At 39.0% G+C, this 16,661-nt stretch overlaps 1 protein-coding gene across 1 annotated transcript in view; it reads right to left on the bottom strand.

The window, feature by feature from the left end:
- Cstf3 (cleavage stimulation factor subunit 3) overlaps positions 1-16,661 on the bottom strand; it is an 86,024-nt gene that overhangs the window by 25,981 nt on the left and 43,382 nt on the right. Inside the window, 1 exon segment of the mRNA XM_028877894.2 lies at positions 1,631-1,663. Coding sequence (XP_028733727.1) covers positions 1,631-1,663 — 33 coding nt within the window.

Raw genomic sequence — 16,661 nt, 5'->3', positions numbered from 1 at the left:
ACAGGTCTTTCCAGGAATTACTTTTCTTACAAATAAAAGGCAAATAAGGGCTCTGTGGTTAAGAGCACGGGCTGAAGACCTAGGTTTAATTCCCAAAACCCATATAGTAGCTTATAATTGTTTGTAACTCTAGTTCCAGGGATTCAGATGCCCACTTCTGTGGGTGCCAGGCATGTATGTGGTGTGCGTGCATGCACACACACATACACACACACAGGCAAAACACTTATACACATAATAAAAAGTTCTTTAGAAAGTAAATACATGCCCTTCTTTCAGTTTAGAGAATTAAAATCATGCTTACGAGTTTGTCAAGTACAGTCATTTTCTTCTTCCCAGAACCATAATATGTAAGAAAATAAATATAACACTTTTCTTTTCTAAACTTTTCAATTAGCATGTGGAAGGGATTTCACTGAGGCATTTCCACATCTTGCTCTTATTGGCCCTTGTCCCTCACTCCTCCCACCTCACTCCACGGCCGCTGGTTCCCTTCCTCCAACAGCTCTCCCTCTGCTCTCATGGCCAGTCAGTCCACACACTTACGGTTTTCTTGACTCCTTAAATCTCCTCTTCTCTCTTGGCCCCTTTCTAGTTCTCTCTCTCCTCTCTCTCTCTCTCTCTCTCTCTCTCTCTCTCTCTCTCTCTCTCTCTCATACACACACACACACACACACAACAACAACAACAACAACAAAAAAAACAAAAAAAACCCCATGTCTAGAATCCCCATGAAATAAAAATGCATTATGAATCTGGTTTACTTTTTAAAATATATGATATCTAGTTTCATCCACTTTCCTGCAAATGTAATGATTCCACTATGTATATGTACTGTATTTTCTTTATCCGTTCATCTGTTGATGGACATTTAGACTGGTTCCATTTCTTTTGCTGTGAACAGTCCAGCAAAACACAAGGATGTGCAAATGTCTCTACGGTAGGACTCAGAGTCCTTTGTGTATATACCCACATGTGATATAGTTGGGTCACATAACAGCTATTTATTTGTTTCTGAGTCTGAGTCCCACTAGGTATCCCTGGCTGTCCAGGAACTCCCTATGTAGAACAGGTTAGCCTCAAACTCAGAGACCCATATGCCTCTGCTTCCCTAGTGCTGAAATTAAAAGCATACTCCACAACTTGCTGCTATTTATCTTTGAGACAGGACCTCATGTTACCCAGGCTATGTATTAAAAATGGCTTTCTAATTCTCCTTTCTCTACCTCCCAAAGGCTGGGATTATAGGTGTGCATTCCAGTGTCTGGTTCTTATGCAGTGCTGGAGCTTGATCAGCAGTCCCGGCTCCTGCTTCTCATTTTTTGAGAAACCTCCATACTGATTTCCATAGAGCTGCACCACTTTACACCCCATGTATGTGATTAAGTATTTCTCTTTCCTCATTCTCAACAGGATTTCTTGACATATTTTTCTTGGTGTTAGCCATTTTGACTGGAATGAATTAGAATTTCAAAGTAGCTTTAGTTTATATGCTTAAGCTTCTAAATGAAGTATTATTATGCTATATCTACTACCTGGAGTCAATAACAAACTATTTTACTATATTTATTTACCATATTGGTCATAGAAACTCTTAAACTTCAAATTATATTTAAGAGAATTTACTTACCTTTTCAACCTTATCATAATTTTTAGCTTTAATCTGAGGAGAAATAAAAAAAAAACATAGGATTAATGTTACTATTTTTAAGAGCATCAACACACTATTTCTGAATTTTTAACTACTTTGACCATTTTTGACAAACCTTACAAATTTTACCTCAAAAATAACAAATAGGTCAGGAATAGTGTTGCCCACGTGTGATCCAGAACTTTCAATCATGGGACCCACATGGTGGAAGAAAGAACTAGTTTCCAAATGATCACTTATTACCCATCAATTACTGTTATCACTGCCACTAGTCTCTGCTTGGAATTAAGCATGCCTTCCTTCTTTTCTTTGAGACAGGGTCTCCCTGTGTAGCCTTGGCTGTCCTGCAACTTGCTCTGTAGACCAGGCTGGCCTCAAACTCTAAAGAGATCTGCCTACCTCTGGCCCCCACGTGCTGAGATTAAAGGTGTAGTGCACCACCACTGCATGCATTTTAAATTTGTAATTATTTAGAATTTATTCTTTGAGAATTTCATACAGTATGTATGTATGTGTGTGTATTTTTGTTTTGTTTTATTTTTGCGAGACAGGGTTTCTTTGTGTAGCATTGGCTGTCTTGGAACTCGCTCTGTAGACCAGGCTGTCCTTGAACACACAGAGATCCACCTGCCCCTGCCTCCCAAGTGCTGGGATCAAAGGCGTGCACCACCACCACCTGGCGTGTGTATCTTTTTTTTAATTATAATTACATTTCTCCCCTTCCCTTTCCTATCTCCAAACCCTTCCATATATTCTTTCTTGCTTTCAAATTCATGGCCTCTTTTTCATTGTTGTTACATATATACATATATTCCTGAATACATAAACACAGCCTGCTCAATCTGTATGAGGAAACTTGCTTGTATGTTTTCAGGACTGACCATTTGGTATTGGATAACCAATTGGTGTGCTCTTCCCTGGGGAAGATTATCTGCCTGCTCTCAGCATTCCTCAGTAGACTGTAGTTCTTTGTGTAGGGCTGAGGCCTCCTGTGCTTTCTCCTGTCCACATTAGCACATCTACTGGTATACTTTGTTCAGCTGATGTTTAGGCAGTCATGTTGGTGAGACTTTATGGGTGAAGCTTCTGACACTCCTAGGAGACACATTTTACAGCGAAACACCCTGCTCCTCTGGCCTTTACAATCTTTTCGCCCTTTTCCACAACTGAGTCTAAGGTCCAGGAGTTGTGTTGTAGAAGTACCAGTTGGGACCGAACTCCACAACATTTGATTGGTTGTAGTTTTCTGCAATGCAAAGAGAATTTTCCTTGACAAGGGGTGAAGACAACACTTTTCTGTGGTTATATGGACAAATCTTTAGAATGTAGTTAGGGATTCTTCTGGTTTAATAGAGTAGATGCTGTAGGTTCTCCTCCAAGATCCATGAATTCACTAGCCCTATGCAGTGGCTAGGTTTCCATTACTTGGCATTATTTCCCTATTGTTGAGCAGGTCTAAAGTCCAATTAGAGAGCTGTTTGTTACTGCCAACATTTGCATGCCACCACTGTACCCTTACGGTTATTGTGCCACGCTTGTCATGGTTGTGGTTCATAGGCATCACAGCTGGGTAGGAGTGCTGGTTGTTTCCTCTTTTGGAAACTTGCATGGCACCTGATACCATGAAAGCTAGTCATCAGAGAAATGGATTTTTGGTTAGATTCAGCTCAGGGGCCTTTGGGTCCTGTGTCTGAAGGGCATGTTATCTTTAACAATAGCCTATGTTTTGGAAGTCTCTGAAATAACAAATCAATGAACATGAGAAGTCTTTTAGCTGTTTCATTTGTACTATTCTAAATACTATCTTTTTTGAGACAAGGGCTCACTATGTAGCTCCAGCTTTCCTGGAACACTTTGTATAGACTGGCTAGCTTTGAACTCACAGAAATCGACCTGAATCTGCCTTCAGGGGGCTGGGATTAAAGGAGTGGGTCACCATGTCTAGCTATCTATCATATTCTTTCCCATCCCCAAACTCCTCCCATATCCTCCCCACCCAACTTAATATTTTCTCTTTTAAAAACAGAAGAGAAAAGCCACTAGAAACGATGGAGCCCGATTTGTGTTGGCCAACTACTCCGGAATAGAGACTTGCCCTGGAGTGTGGTTCACTCCCCCTGACAGACAGCACCAGTCCTTTGTAAATACCTTCCTGGTCTGGAATGGGACTTTGTCCCCACTTCCCCTCCTCTGTGTTGGGATTTTGTCATGTTTGAGCTTGTGTGGGTCTGTGTATCCTATCAGTCTCTGTAAGAACATGTGTGCATTTGTCCTGCTGTGTCTGAAAAATGTTCTTTCCTTAAAATCATTCAGCACTTCTCGCTCTTACAACCTTTCTGCCTCTTCGATCTAGCTCCCTGAGTTTTGAGGGGAGAGGTCCAATAAAGACTTCCTATTTAGGGCTGAGCACTCCAAAATCTCCCACTTTCTTCAAGCTGTCCACTTATGTTAATTCACATGTACTGTAAGAGGAAGCTTCCCTGATGAAGGTTGAGCGATGCTCTGCTCTATGTGGATAGCAGTGTGTCATTAGGAATCATTTTATTTGCAATGTTTATTCAGCAGAATAATTGTAGTAGGTTTTTCCTAAGGCCCATGACCCATCTACTCAGGTTCTTTGCCTGGTATGGGCTCTATTTTATAGAATGGGTGTTAAATCCAACTTAAAATATGGCTGTGAATGTATAAATTTAAGTTTTTTTCACTCAACAATTTTTTCTTTTTGAGTTGGGCAAGGTGGTACACAACTTTAATCCCAGCACTCAGGAGTTCGAGGCCAGCCTGGTCTACAGACTGAGTTCCAGGACAGCCAGGGCTATATAGTGAAATCGTCTCAATAAACAAAAATGACAAAAATTTTTCTTTTGAAATTATACTCTGTTTTCCATTATTCCTTTTTCTTTCTACATGTAAGGTCTTCTGGTTATAGGCTCAAAATGTTAGTTTTACTTTTTTAATTTAAGTTTTTCTGCTAGATTTTCCAGGCAGTTAAGTCTCTGACCATTCTACTTCACTTTACCTACTGATGCTGTATTTGGTTCACAAATGAATCCAAGAACGCATGCTTTGGTAGAAAGGACTCAGCCTGCCTGTTTGGTTTAGGCTTGTTTTTGTTTCTTAAAAGCCAAAATAGGCTGCAGTTAAGGGCACTTAGTACTCTTGCAGAGAACTTGTCCTAGTGCCCACATGACAGCCCACAGCAACTCTAGCGCCAGAGGATCCGACACCTTCTGTCCTCCACGGACACTGTATCCAGACAGTGAACAGATAAATTAAGGTAAAACACCCATAAACATAAAATAATAAAAATAAATCTTAAAAAAAAAAATAAGGCAAGCTTGTGTCAACTGTTCTCTGGGGGTAGGAAAGCAATGAACAGGTTCCAAGTGTTAACGTGGGTCAACTTCCTGGTCTTTTGCCTGTACTCTACATAAAGCCCTCTTGGAGACAATCATGAAAGCTGAGGCATCCATCTCATCATCTAATGAGAGTGGGGTTCAAGGTGAGTGTGAAGAGGGTAAGTTTAACTCACCAGCTTCCTACATGCAGATGAAATTACTTAGTTCTTACAATTGGTCAGAAAAACTGAATTACTCGTTGTTGAAACTACCCAAGAATATGAATACACAACTCCCAACAGATGCAAAGTTAAAAACCATATGGCAATATGTACAAACTGCCAAGTGAGAAAGATAAACTAAGATCCTACATATCAATTTACACTCATCAGAATGGTAAAACTTTAAAAGTGTATTAATTAGGGCTTGGTGGTGTGCACCTTTAATCCCAGCACCCAGGAGGCAGAGACCAAAGGATCTCTGTGAGTTTGAGGCCAGCCTGATCTACACAGTGAGTTCCAGGACAGTCAGGGCTATATAGACAGACCCTGCCTCAAAAAACAAAAACAAAAACAAAACAAAACAAAAATAGAAAAAAGGGATATCAATACTATCAAGGACATGCAAGGAAAAGTTATACACTGGTGGACAAAGGCAGACATACCCTTTATGGAAAACCACTGGCAACAGCCATTAAAAGATAAACAATAAAAAGCCCGAGGTTGGTCATAGCTCAGTTGGCAGAGTGCTTGGCTAGTAGCATGAAGGCCTGGGCTTGATTCTCAACACCACATAAATCAGATATAGTGGCTCATGTTGTCACCTCAGCATTTGGGAAGTATAGGCAGGAGGACCAGAAATTTAAGGCTATCTTTGGCCACAAGGCAAGTTTGAACCCAGCTTGGGACACATGAGCCTATCTCAATTAGAAAAAAGACTCAACAATTCCAGTCCTGAAATCCACACCAAAGAAACAAAAGCAGCAGGTTATACAAAGTATTTGTACAAGGCTATTGTAAACATATAGCCCAAAATAAATGTCCACAATATAAACAGTATAATAAATTATGATGCCTCACATCATGAATTATTGTGCACCCTTATATAATGAACTAGCTACACTAGCTAATTAAGAGGGATTTCCATAAGACCATGATAAATGGGTGTGTTAGTACTGTATGTAACACAATTCCACTTTATGAAACAATGATCAAAAACCACTTATGATTTTATGAGCATGAAAAAACATGGAATAGATACAAAGTTGTTAAACACAGTTGTCACAGCACTCGGTGATAAAGCATTCTCCCCCTCAAAAGGTCCATACATCATTTACTCAGTTTCCCGTACACAAATTAGTCCTGTTTCCTGAATCCTTTCTTCTTCATTTTTCCTGAGACAGGGTTTCTTTGTGTAACCCTGACTGTCCAGGAACTCAGAGGTCCGCCTGCCTCTGACTCCCCAGTGCTTGGATTAAAGGCGCGTGCCATTACTGCCACTTGATCATTTCTTTAATTGGTATTAGCATACCAAATACATGCAGAAAAGGATACTTTTGATTAATGTAAAGTTAATTTTCTGGCACATAGTATATAGTCACCAATTGTCAATCATTAATTCAACAAATGAATATTGAGAATTCTTCTAGTATGCCAATCTTGACAAAAACACCGAAACAGATATAATTTCATTATTTCTTTGTGTATGAGAACTTGTGTGTGTGTGTGTGTGTGTGTGTGTGTGTGTGTGTGTGTGTGTGTGCTGCATGTGGAGGTCAGAGGACAACTTGTGGGAGTCTGTTCTCTCCGTCCACCCCTACTTTCTTGAACCATCAACCTCCAAATCATGACACAGACTTATTATTTATTAGTTATGAATGCTCAGTCTTAGTTTAGGCTTGCTTGTCCCACTAGATCTTATAATAAAAATAGATATTACCTATTTATATGAATCTACATTCTGTCATGTGGTGTTACCTCTTTCACCTTGCAACTCCTGTTACCTCCTGGTCTGGCTGGCGACTCTGCCCTCTTCTTCCCAGAGTCCTCTCTGCCCCCAAGTCCCACCTAACCTCTTCTTAGCTGTTGGCCATTCAACTTTTTACTGCGCCGATCACAGCAATGTTTTCACACAGTGTGCAAATATCCCACAACAATGGAATCCTAGGGACCAAACTCAGATCAGGCTTGACAGCAAAGCATTCCTTTACCTGTTGAGCACCCACTGACCCTTTGTCCTGTTTTTGAAGCAGGATCCCTGTCCCTAGAGCTCACTGATTGGCTGTGCTGGCTGTCAATGAGCTCTAGGGATTTGTTACCTGTCTCTGCCTAGGGTTCCAGATAGAATGTACTCAGCTTTTATGTGGGTACTGGGAATCTAAACTCACATGCACAGACACACAGATACACACTGTGAATGTATGTGTCTCTTTACATGACAAAGGAAGTCAGAGGTGTTGGTTTCCTAAAACTGGAGTTCCAGGCTGCCTGATGTGGGTGCTGGGAATCGAACTTGGGTTCTGGACAAAAATCAATATATACTCTTAACCACAGAGCCATTTCTCCAGCCCTAAACTCAGATCTTTATGCTTGCAAAGCAAGCATTTTACCAAGTGAGCCAAATTCCCACCCTAATCGACTCATTATTTTAAAAGAATCTTTTATGTGCATAAGTATTTTGGCGGCATTGATGTCTATGCTCCATCTGTATGCAATACCCTCAGAGGCCAAAAGAAAGAGTCAGGTCCCCTGGAACTGGAACTAACTACATGTGGTTGTGAGCCTTCATGTGGATGATGGGCACCCAACTCAAGCCCTCTGGAAGAGCAGCCACTGCTCTTAACTGCTAAGTCATTTTTCCAGCCTCCTAAAAAAATTCTTTAAAATAATTGAGCAATTCTTCTCAATATACTTTGGGAGTAAAATTTCCACTCTAATCAAATGAACAGAATACAATCATATTCAACATCGCCAGCATCGGCTTTGCCATCTACACTATAGGAATAGTAATTAATGCCTACTTCAAAAGGTGTTTGAAGGATTAAACTGTAAACCATCTGGAAGGTTCATGTGCTGAAAAAGCCTACGAATAATCAAAAAAGTATAAACTTGTTGTGAGAAACATCTTACCTACAGTTACACATTTATAAATAGAATATTCGTAGTCACAAGCTGACTGTTATCCCAGCATCTGGAGGTGTGTGGGAGGGTGAGAAGTCAGAGACATGTCTACAAAGCAAGTTCCTGCCCAACCAGTGATAGACAGTGAGACTTTGTCTTAAAAAATAAAAATTCTCAGTCACAGTCATTAATCTTCTTATTCTATTTCATACCCTCCTGTAAAATAATTATATATTTGTAAAATAATTTCAGATGGTAATCTAACACATCTGGCCTCTATAGGAATTTGCATTCACATATACATACCAAACACACATACACAGAATTATCAAAAAGTTCAAGGCAAGGGGCTACATAGCAAGAACCCATCCTTCGTCACAAAATACCTAGGAAAAACAATCTCAAACAGTTTATATATTTTGTTGGGGTTTTTATAAATTCACTATTTGGAACAAGTCAAGATGTGTGTTTTTAGACAGTACTGAGCAAAACAAGTAAGGAAATCTTATGTCAGTTGTTCACAAATGATGAATAAAAGAATTGCAGATCTAAGCCTAGTGGTGGTGCACACCTTCAATCCTAGCACCCGGGAGGCAGAGGCAGGTGGATCTCTGGGAGTTCAAGACCAACTTGGTCTATAGAGTGAGTTCCAGGACAGGCTCCAAAGCTACACAAAGAAATCTTGTCTCAAAAAAACAAACAAACAAACAAAAAAAAACAAAAAAAAAACAAAAACAAAAGGGGGTGCTGGAGAGATGGCTCAGTGGTTAAGAGCAACGACTGCTCTTCCAGAGGTCCTGAGTTCAATTCCCAGCAACCACATGGTAGCTCACAACCATCTGTAATAAGATCTGATGCCCTCTTCAGGCCTGCAGGGACACATGCAGACAGAATACTGTATGCATAATAAACAAACAAACAAACAAACAAAACAAAAGGAAAAAGAAAAACAAATTGCAGATCTATACTTCCAACTTGTTCTCATGATCTTTTTCACTCTAAAGTGCAATTCATACACTTTATGGGTCTTATGACTAATGTGAATTTGAGGGTCAAAGATGTCAAATTCTAATTATGAAAAATAGCTCAGGCCGGACAATGGTGGTGCACGCCTTTAGTCCCACCACTTGGGAGGCAGAGGCATGAGGATCTCTGAGTCCAAGGCCAGCCTGGTCAACAAAGGTAGTTTCAGGTTAGCTAGGACTACACATAAAAACCCTGTCTCTAAAAATCAAAAAAATAAAAAATAAAAGAAAGGAAGGAAGGAAGAAAAAGTGAGCTTAGCTCTAATCATGAAATCTCAAAACAAATGAAATCCTAAATTTTTATTTTGAACATTTTTTCCCACTACAATATGGCTTCTTTTCAGTATCTTAATATAGTGAAAATTACAGGAAGATTGGAGAATATAAACAGTTCTAAGGAATTTACAAAACAATACCTACAAATGGACCAGGCATAGTGGTGCACACCTATAATCCCAGCACTCAGGAGGCAGACGCAGTAAGATCACACATTGAGGCCAGCCTGGTCTACAAAGTAAGTTCCAGGACAACTAAGGCTGTATATGGAGAATCTATTTCAAAAACATACTCAAAATAAGTAAATATGTACAAATACATTTTCTTTTTCTTTTCTTTTCTTTTTTTCCCCCCGAGACCGGGTTTCTCTGTATAGCTTTGCACCTTTCCTGGAACTCGCTCCTGTAGCCCAGGCCGGCCTCGAACTCAGAGAGATCCGCCTGCCTCTGCCTCCCGAGTGCTGGGATTAAAGGCGTGCGCCGCCACCACCACCTGGCACAAATACACTTTCAAGGGCTGGGACAGTTCTTTGTGCCTCACTCAAAGTTTTACAATAAAGTCATCTAGGAGACGAAGCTCAAGTGGTGTCTACAAATGAACTGACTTTTACTCAGGAGGCAATTACATGAATACCATGTAGCAGGCCTTTCTCCCTTTCTGAGCACTGGTGGACAAAACGGAGCCTTAATTCATCGAGTTGTATTTTAATTATAGTGAAGACAATCCAACAACTGAAGAAAAAAGACAATTTTCAAGTTTTGTCAATCTATATTTCTTAGTTTTTCCTATAATGACATTTATTACTTAAGTAAACTATAATTTTCCCATTAATTATAGATATAAATGGGGCTAAGGGTATGGTATGGCTCAGTGGTAGAGTGCTCACATTGTACAAAAACAAAAACAAATAAAAGTATAGATACAATTGCATCACTATAGTGGTGTACACACTAATAAGACTCAGTAGGTTAGCCACACTCCTAGATGCCTCATACACTTTAAGCACGTTACTGTCATAGAATTAACAATTGTCAACTATAACCAGATATTCTAGACCCTTGTGAATTATTACGATAATTGTGCTAAAATTATTTTTATAAAATTATGCCTACACTAAACTTACGTCCCTTAGGGCTATTTGTACTAATCACTGAGTACTACTTAACCCTTTACTTTCCTGAGTCACCTAAAAAGTCTGTGAGGGCTAGGAGATGCAGCTCAAGTGGTAGAACACGTTTTTCCATGCACAAGGTTCTAGATTTGATCCCTAACACCTTTCTCATGTGCTATTGTGATTTTTTTACCAAGTGGATGTAGGGATACTGTAACTGAATCCTATTAAAGATCTTATAACTTAATTGGAAACATGAAACCAATGTTAAGAACAACACAGAAATGAATTTAAATTTAAATTACTTTTGTTCTATATATGCTCTGTATTGTATAAAATTCAGAAAAAGAGGAATGAAAAATAGAGTTTATAACAAGTAAAGTTTTTATTGAGATGAAATTCAGTCCACCATGAGAAGAAGCAGGGTTCATATAACCCAATGAAATCACATGAGAGACTCAGGTATTCTGTAGAATAGTGAAGATATCCATGTTAAGTAAGAATATATACTGGAAAAACAGGTTGGCTAATTGTAGTACAGATCCACCACAGAGGGCAAAAAGAGCCAAGCAGAGTTAAAATTGATACACAAAACACCTCGATGTCACTGTGTTTCTTCTGGCTGGTGATGATGATGATGCAAGCAGGGAGGGGACGGTTCATGAGAAAAATGGTGGTGGCGGGGTTTATAGATCAGAGAGGATACTGTAGAGTTTCCGGTGCTGTGAGTACTAGTTACAAGAATAACTATTATTTATATGTCAGGAAATATCGGCTTGAGGCAGTAATACAGAGAAAAACAAACAGTTTTTCATGGAACAAACATGAAAACTGCTGAGAGCTATTGCATAGTAAAGTTTATTTTGTATTAAATAGACTGTTTTCAAATAGGGCAGGATGATTTAATACAGACATGAAAAAATAATACATGAAAAAATGCATACAAATTCCTTTTCTTTTGTTTTTTTGGGACAGTCTCCTCTATGTAGCCCTGGCTGTCCTGAAATTCACTATATAGACCAGGCTGGCCTTGAACTCACAGAGATCTGCCTGCCTCAGCCTCCCGAGTTTTGGAATAAGAGTTTGTGCCACCAAAATTGGCCGGCCAAGACTTATGATTTGTTCCTAGACAGAGAAAAGGAAGATTCACAAAGAGTACTTGAGATAAGAGAAACAGGAAAAACATAATATCAAAATAGTCTCAAAATACAAAAAACAAAAAAACAGTGGACAGTAGAAAATGCATCCAGTCAAAAGGAGAGTACACAGGCTGGAGAGATGGCTCAGAGGTTAAGAGCACTGGCTGCTCTTCCAGAGGTCCTGAGTTCAATTCCCAGCAACCACATGGTGGCTCACAACCATCTACAATGAGATCTGGTGCCCTCTTCTGGCCTGTAGGCATACATTCAGACAGAACACTGTACACATAATAAATAAATCTTTTTTTAAAAAAAGGAGAGTACACAAAAGACAAGTAGATCTAGCAATAAAAAGGTCATTGCTCATTTATTACAATTTGGATGTTGAAGCAATTCAACTCCTTAAGACTTAAAATCACTTACAAAATCCTGGTAACACCAGCATTTTTCATGGATACTCAACACCTAACACTGCATTAACTAACTCAGGTCTGTGGCTGGTGAGCTGGCCTACTTAAATTCAATCCCTGAGACATGGTGGAGGAAGAGAATTGACTCCAACTTCCACATGCATGCCATGGTTAACACAGGCATACACACACACACACACACACACACACACACAAATAAAAACATTAAAAAAAGAATGAAAAGAATCAGGCTTCAGAAGAAAATGAGGTACAGGGATGTCTAGACTAGTCCAAGACTACACTGCTGAGGGTTGTTTTGTTTTTTTTCCCCACAGGATCTCACTATGTAGCCCAGGAAAGCTTCAATACATGATCCTTCTGCCTCAAAGTAGCCCTCCTCCCCTTGACACACACATTTTAAAGCACAGGATCTGGAGAGATGCCTCAGGGGTTAAGAGCACTTGTTCTTGCATAAAACCTCATTTCGATTCTCACTATCCACACGGCAGCTCACAATTGTCTGTAAACTTCAGCCCCTGGAGATCTGATGTCCTCTTCTGGATTCCACCAGGCACACACACTGTGCATACACATACATACATATTACTCATATACATAAAGTAAAGTAAACAAAGAACAAATCTGTACATTTAGAATATAGAACAGCAAGGGCTGGGCATGTACCTCAGTTTGTAGAGTGCTTGCCTGTCATTCCCTAAGTCCTTCGGTTCAATTTCCAGCACCATATAAAATGTGCTGCAGGCATTACTTACATTAGTTATTTTCCAATCTTTTGTTCTCTTGCAATGATTTCAAAAATACTTGTAGTGGCACATACATGTACTCACAGAACTGGAGGAATGGAGGCAGGAAAATCAGAAGTCGAGGACATTCATGGCTACACAAATTTGAGGCGAGCCTAAGCTACACAAGCACCTGTCTAACACACACACACACTACAAAGAGACTACCAGGTATGATGATGCACACCAGCAATCTCAGCTACTGGAGAGGCTGAGATAGGAGCATCTAGAAGACTGAGACCAGCCTGGATAACATAACAATAAATAGCCCTCACAAACAAAACGAAGCAAGCAAGTAAACAAACAAACAAACAAACAAAAAAAAAAACCATAAAGAATGGAACTATGGCCATTATTATTTTAAATGTAAAACTTAAATGTTGAAGCATTCAAGAACCTGACACAGTGGATTGCTTGAGCCCAAGCATTCAAAGTATTATCATATGACCCTATTTTAAAAATAATACACTAAATAGTATACACATTTGATATCTATGTATGTACTAGAGTATAAGAGACAACAACACAGGAAGAATGTATTTAGAACTGTAGACCTAACTACATACTGGGAAGGCTGAGACAATTTCTCTGTCACAGTTAAATATTTCTCTAATATTTTATTTGCATTCAAATTTTACAATAGTCAGGAGAGTTGGGTTGTTTTGGTCAAACTGATCTCCAACAGTTCCTCTGCAACTATCACTGGCATTTTTCCATGCATAGAAACATCTCTACTGTAAACCTACTTCTAAATTTTCTCAGATTTTTATACAAGCTAAGAAAGTAAAATAACTGTGAAATATACTGATCTCAACCAAGACTGTAAAACATAAAGCTTGGACATTAATTTTTCCCTAACAGGCAATATCTACCACTGAACATGTCAGCCTTATTTTAGCTAACAAAACAAAGTAGTTTGTTATCACCAATGCAATTATGACCTTTCAAAGCATAATCAACCTGCAGTGTTTATTGTGCAGAAACAGCGTCTTACTGAAGTATCACAGGCGATAATCTTGCTCTGTTTTGCCATGTTTTGTCGTTTGTGCATGCTATTCAACCAAACTCAGCTGTCTCCAGGCTTCATACTCCTGAAGTTGTTAAAGCAACCTCGCCACTCTTCTAAAATTTACCTATCATCAAAGATCTGCAACTATGAAATAAACCTTTCACTTATTCAATAACTTACAGTGTATCCATACTCTAAAATATTCCATGATTAAAAAATAAAATCACTTCTACTACTTGAACACTGTTAAGAAAACAACCAGTTGAATTATGATCCAACATCCATTCTATCAATCCAATATGCAGTTTTCTGACTTTACTAATGAAATAACTCAATTACAAATACATTTAAAATGCTTATGAAATAATGTAATCATCTTCTGCACCAAAATTGTACATTTATTCAATCCTGTTCCCTATACCCAAGCTACTCATTAGCTACTCTTTTTAAAATTCTAAAGTAAAGCCGGGCGGTGGTGGCGCACGCCTTTAATCCCAGCACTCGGGAGGCAGAGCCAGGCGGATCTCTGTGAGTTCGAGGCCAGCCTGGGCTACCAAGTGAGCTCCAGGAAAGGCGCAAAGCTACGCAGAAAAACCCTGTCTCGAAAAACCAAAAAAAACCAAAAAAACAAAAAAACAAAAAAACAAAAAAATTCTAAAGTAACAGCTGGATGGTGGTGACACATGTCTTTGATCCCAGCACTCAGGTGGCAGAAGGAGGATCTTCCAAGTAGCTTTTAAAAATCACCAAAAACCAATCTGAAAGATCCTACCAGCAATCTTTGATAATAAAATTCAAATTCTAAAAGGTAGGCCTGAAGAAACATTGTGAATGTATAAATATTAAAAAGCTGTATTAGTTTCTCTGGACTTTTTTTTTTTTTTTTTTCCTTTTAGAGACAGGGTCTCGCTGTGTAGCTCAGGCTGGCCTTGCTTCCTTTGTACTGAGTAAAAGCATGTACCACCACACCCAGCTCTTAAGCTTCTTATAAAGGGAAACACTGGAAATAATAAGAATGTATAAGACTAGTTAACTAGTATTTACCTCAAATAGACTGCTGTATGAACATTACAAGTGAGTTTTAAAAAAATACAGTACACTACCATTTCTGAGGCTGAGCTGTAGAACAGTACTTGACTAACATGTGAGACCCTGTGATCAGTTCCCAGCATCAAAACACTCTACCATGTGAAAAATACAAGCTGCCAAAAAAGCATTAAAAGGGAGCTAGAAAGACTGATCACGAGTATTTTGGTGCTCTTCCAAGGGACCTGAGTTCAAATCCCAGCACCCACATTAGGTGGTTCACAACTGTATTTAATTCCAGCTCTGGGGAAGCCCAGCACGTTCTTCTGGTTTCTAGGGATACCTGCATGCATGTAAAATACACATGTAAATAAAAACAAAGTAACTTTAAATATTTATTTTACTTTATGTGTATGAATATTTTGCCTGCACACATGTGCAAATGTGTGCCTGTTGGATGCCCTGGAACTGGAATTATGGATGGTTGTGAACCACCATGGGTGCTGGAAATGACCCCTGCTCCTCTGCAAGAACAACAAGTACTCTTAATTACTGAGCCATCTCTCCAGTCCTAATATTAAAAATAACACTTAAAAAAGCCTACTCTACAGAGTGAGTTCCAGGACAGCCAGGGCTACACAGAGAAACCCTGTCTCAAAACAAAACAAAACAAACAAACAAACAAAAACCCCAACAAAACCTTAAGATTTTATAGACCTAGAAGTTACAGTAGTTAGGTTAAAGGTAAAAGGTACCGTGGCAGTGGCTCAGACCTAGATCATAAATTTTAGTACAGTCTAGGACACATAGCAAATCCTTGTCTCAAAAAAAAAAAAAAAAAAAAAAGAGAGAGAGAGAGAGAGAGATAAAGATAGACATGTGAAAGCAGGAATATACTCTTTCTCTTTCTACTCATAATTCTAAGGTCTGTAATTGCTAAGATGGTAGCTTTAGAAAGCCAATTTAGTTTATTGGTGTAATTTGTGCATATGAATGTGTAGAAGTTAGAGGACAACTTGGAGATATCAGTTCTTTTTTCCACCATGTGAGCCCCAAGGATTTGACTTAGTTGTTAGGGTTGGTGAAAGGCACCGGCACCTGCTGAACCTGGCTATAGTCTCTGAAATGGAGTTTGAAATTTAGTAGATTTCCATGATTTGGATCTTTACATGAGTATAATAAAAATCAATCCAATTTCCCATTGATTCTACTAAAGAGAAACAAGGTTTTTAGTTCTAGAATAATCTCTTAAATAGCTATGAAAATGAGACATTAGAGCATGAAAGTGGAAGTATAAGCAGGTAGATCTAACCAACAAACTGTCTTTACAGGAACAACAAAAGGATAAAAATTCTAAATTCTGTAAATATAAACTTTTTCTTTGTGAAACAAAACAATTCAAAAATTGAGATCTGGCTATTTCTAATTTAGTAGCTCATTACATTGGACTGTCAAATTATAAACATATGATAAAAAATAGGAAAATAATCTGGGCGTTGGTGGCGCACGCCTTTAATCCCAGCACTCGGGAGGCAGGGGCAGGCGGATCTCTGTGAGTTTGAGGCCAGCCTGGACTACCAAGTGAGTTCCAGGAAAGGCGCAAATCTACACAGAGAAACCCTGTCTTGAAAAACCTAAAAAAAAAAAAAGGAAAAGAAGTTATAGTGCTGAGTACTCAGCACCCCTTCTCAGTCACTACCTCTATCTGAATAAGGACAGAGGAACAGTTACAAAACCATCATTCTATCCCCTTC

Source organism: Peromyscus leucopus, chromosome 4 (assembly GCF_004664715.2).
Source record: "Peromyscus leucopus breed LL Stock chromosome 4, UCI_PerLeu_2.1, whole genome shotgun sequence".
NCBI lineage: Eukaryota > Metazoa > Chordata > Mammalia > Rodentia > Cricetidae > Peromyscus > Peromyscus leucopus.
The sequence above is the reverse complement of the archived record's forward strand: the minus strand, read 5'-3'. Positions and strand labels throughout refer to the sequence as shown.